This window comes from Salvelinus sp. IW2-2015, unplaced genomic scaffold (assembly GCF_002910315.2).
Source record: "Salvelinus sp. IW2-2015 unplaced genomic scaffold, ASM291031v2 Un_scaffold15038, whole genome shotgun sequence".
NCBI classification, from domain to species: Eukaryota; Metazoa; Chordata; class Actinopteri; order Salmoniformes; family Salmonidae; genus Salvelinus; species Salvelinus sp. IW2-2015.
This window is the reverse complement of record NW_019956293.1, coordinates 1-1,223: the sequence shown is the minus strand read 5'-3', so window position 1 is coordinate 1,223 and position 1,223 is coordinate 1. Positions and strand designations below refer to the sequence as shown.

The 1,223-nt window shown below is 49.6% G+C and overlaps 1 protein-coding gene across 1 annotated transcript; it reads right to left on the bottom strand.

Annotated features, from left to right (window-relative positions):
- Positions 1-3: 3 nt before the first annotated feature.
- LOC112080299 (hepatocyte growth factor-like) lies at positions 4-1,010 on the bottom strand (the record flags this gene model as incomplete). Its single annotated transcript, XM_024146031.1, has 5 exons — positions 4-90; positions 211-353; positions 479-585; positions 687-836; positions 936-1,010. Coding segments are annotated over 5 exons (562 nt in total), but the record flags the coding sequence as incomplete, so codon positions are not given.
- Positions 1,011-1,223: the final 213 nt, after the last annotated feature.

Here is a 1,223-nt window from a genome sequence, read left to right as displayed (position 1 = left end):
GGCACGGGCACAGCCTCTGCCATGGACACTGACCCCCACTATGACCCTGCTCTCTCCTTCCTGGCACACCAAGGGGCCGCCATAGTCCCTCTGACAGGGGGAGAGACATAAAGCATACATTAGGAAAAACATACAGTCAACTCCTGATGAGAGAGAACTGTTCAGGAGTGTTTCAGGCACATTTCATTCACAGTTCACCAGCTTCCTTACCTCACAGACCCCCTCGTCCTTCCTCCCCCCAGCGCAAATCTTGGTGTCTGTGATGTGGAGGTTCCCTCTGTGTTGTTCACTACACCTCTCATTACTGACCATGGGCAGATGGACCACCTTCAGTACACCTTCATGACCCGTACCTGAGTGATAGGTGAGAGGAGGGGAGATTATAGTCATGACAACAACACATCAGTACAGCTAATGAGTAACCAGTCCCTTTCCTAGATTACATAATCCTGATGGATGTGATGGTATGTGTGTGTACCTTTGGTCTCGCCCCATCCATACATGCTACACATGGAGCCATCAGCAATGGAGCACCCAGCCACCGGCAGCTGAATGGTGTGGACACTGTCTGCAGGGAGGGCAGGCCTGAGTGAGAGAAATATTTTTGTTGTTGTTGAAGAATACAAGACTAGAAAACGTATGATATACGACCAGGAGAGTTTGTATATTTCTTTTCAGGCACTCACTGGGCCAGCCGTATGAGGGCCAGGTTGGAGCCCTCAGGACCACAGATCACATGGGAGATGGAGACTTCCTGTCTGAAGGAGCTGTTCGGAGCCAAGCCACGAAGGTCTGATACACCCAACCACACACGATACTCACTCAGGTCTGGAACACTGTGTGGAGACAGGTGGATGTAAGCATAGTAAAGAGAAAGAGGCAGAGGAAGAAAGGTAAAGAGCAAAAGAGGAAGAGAGAGAGAGAGGTGCAGTTACCATGAGGAGAAGCATTGTCTGTCAGTGAGGACCCACTCCTCTCGTATGAGAGAACCTCCACACCAGTGACTGGACCTGGGGAGGGAACACAACACACATGATATTACACACTGGGAATGGACCTTTGCTAACTCCAACACTTAGACAAATGGTCTATACATCTGCCACTAGAGCAGAGTTTATACCTTTATACAGTAGATAACACAGAGAAGCAAAGCCAGGCGTGTGTGTGTGTGTGTGTGTGTGTGTGTGTGTGTGTGTGTGTGTGTGTGTGTGTGTGTGTGTGTG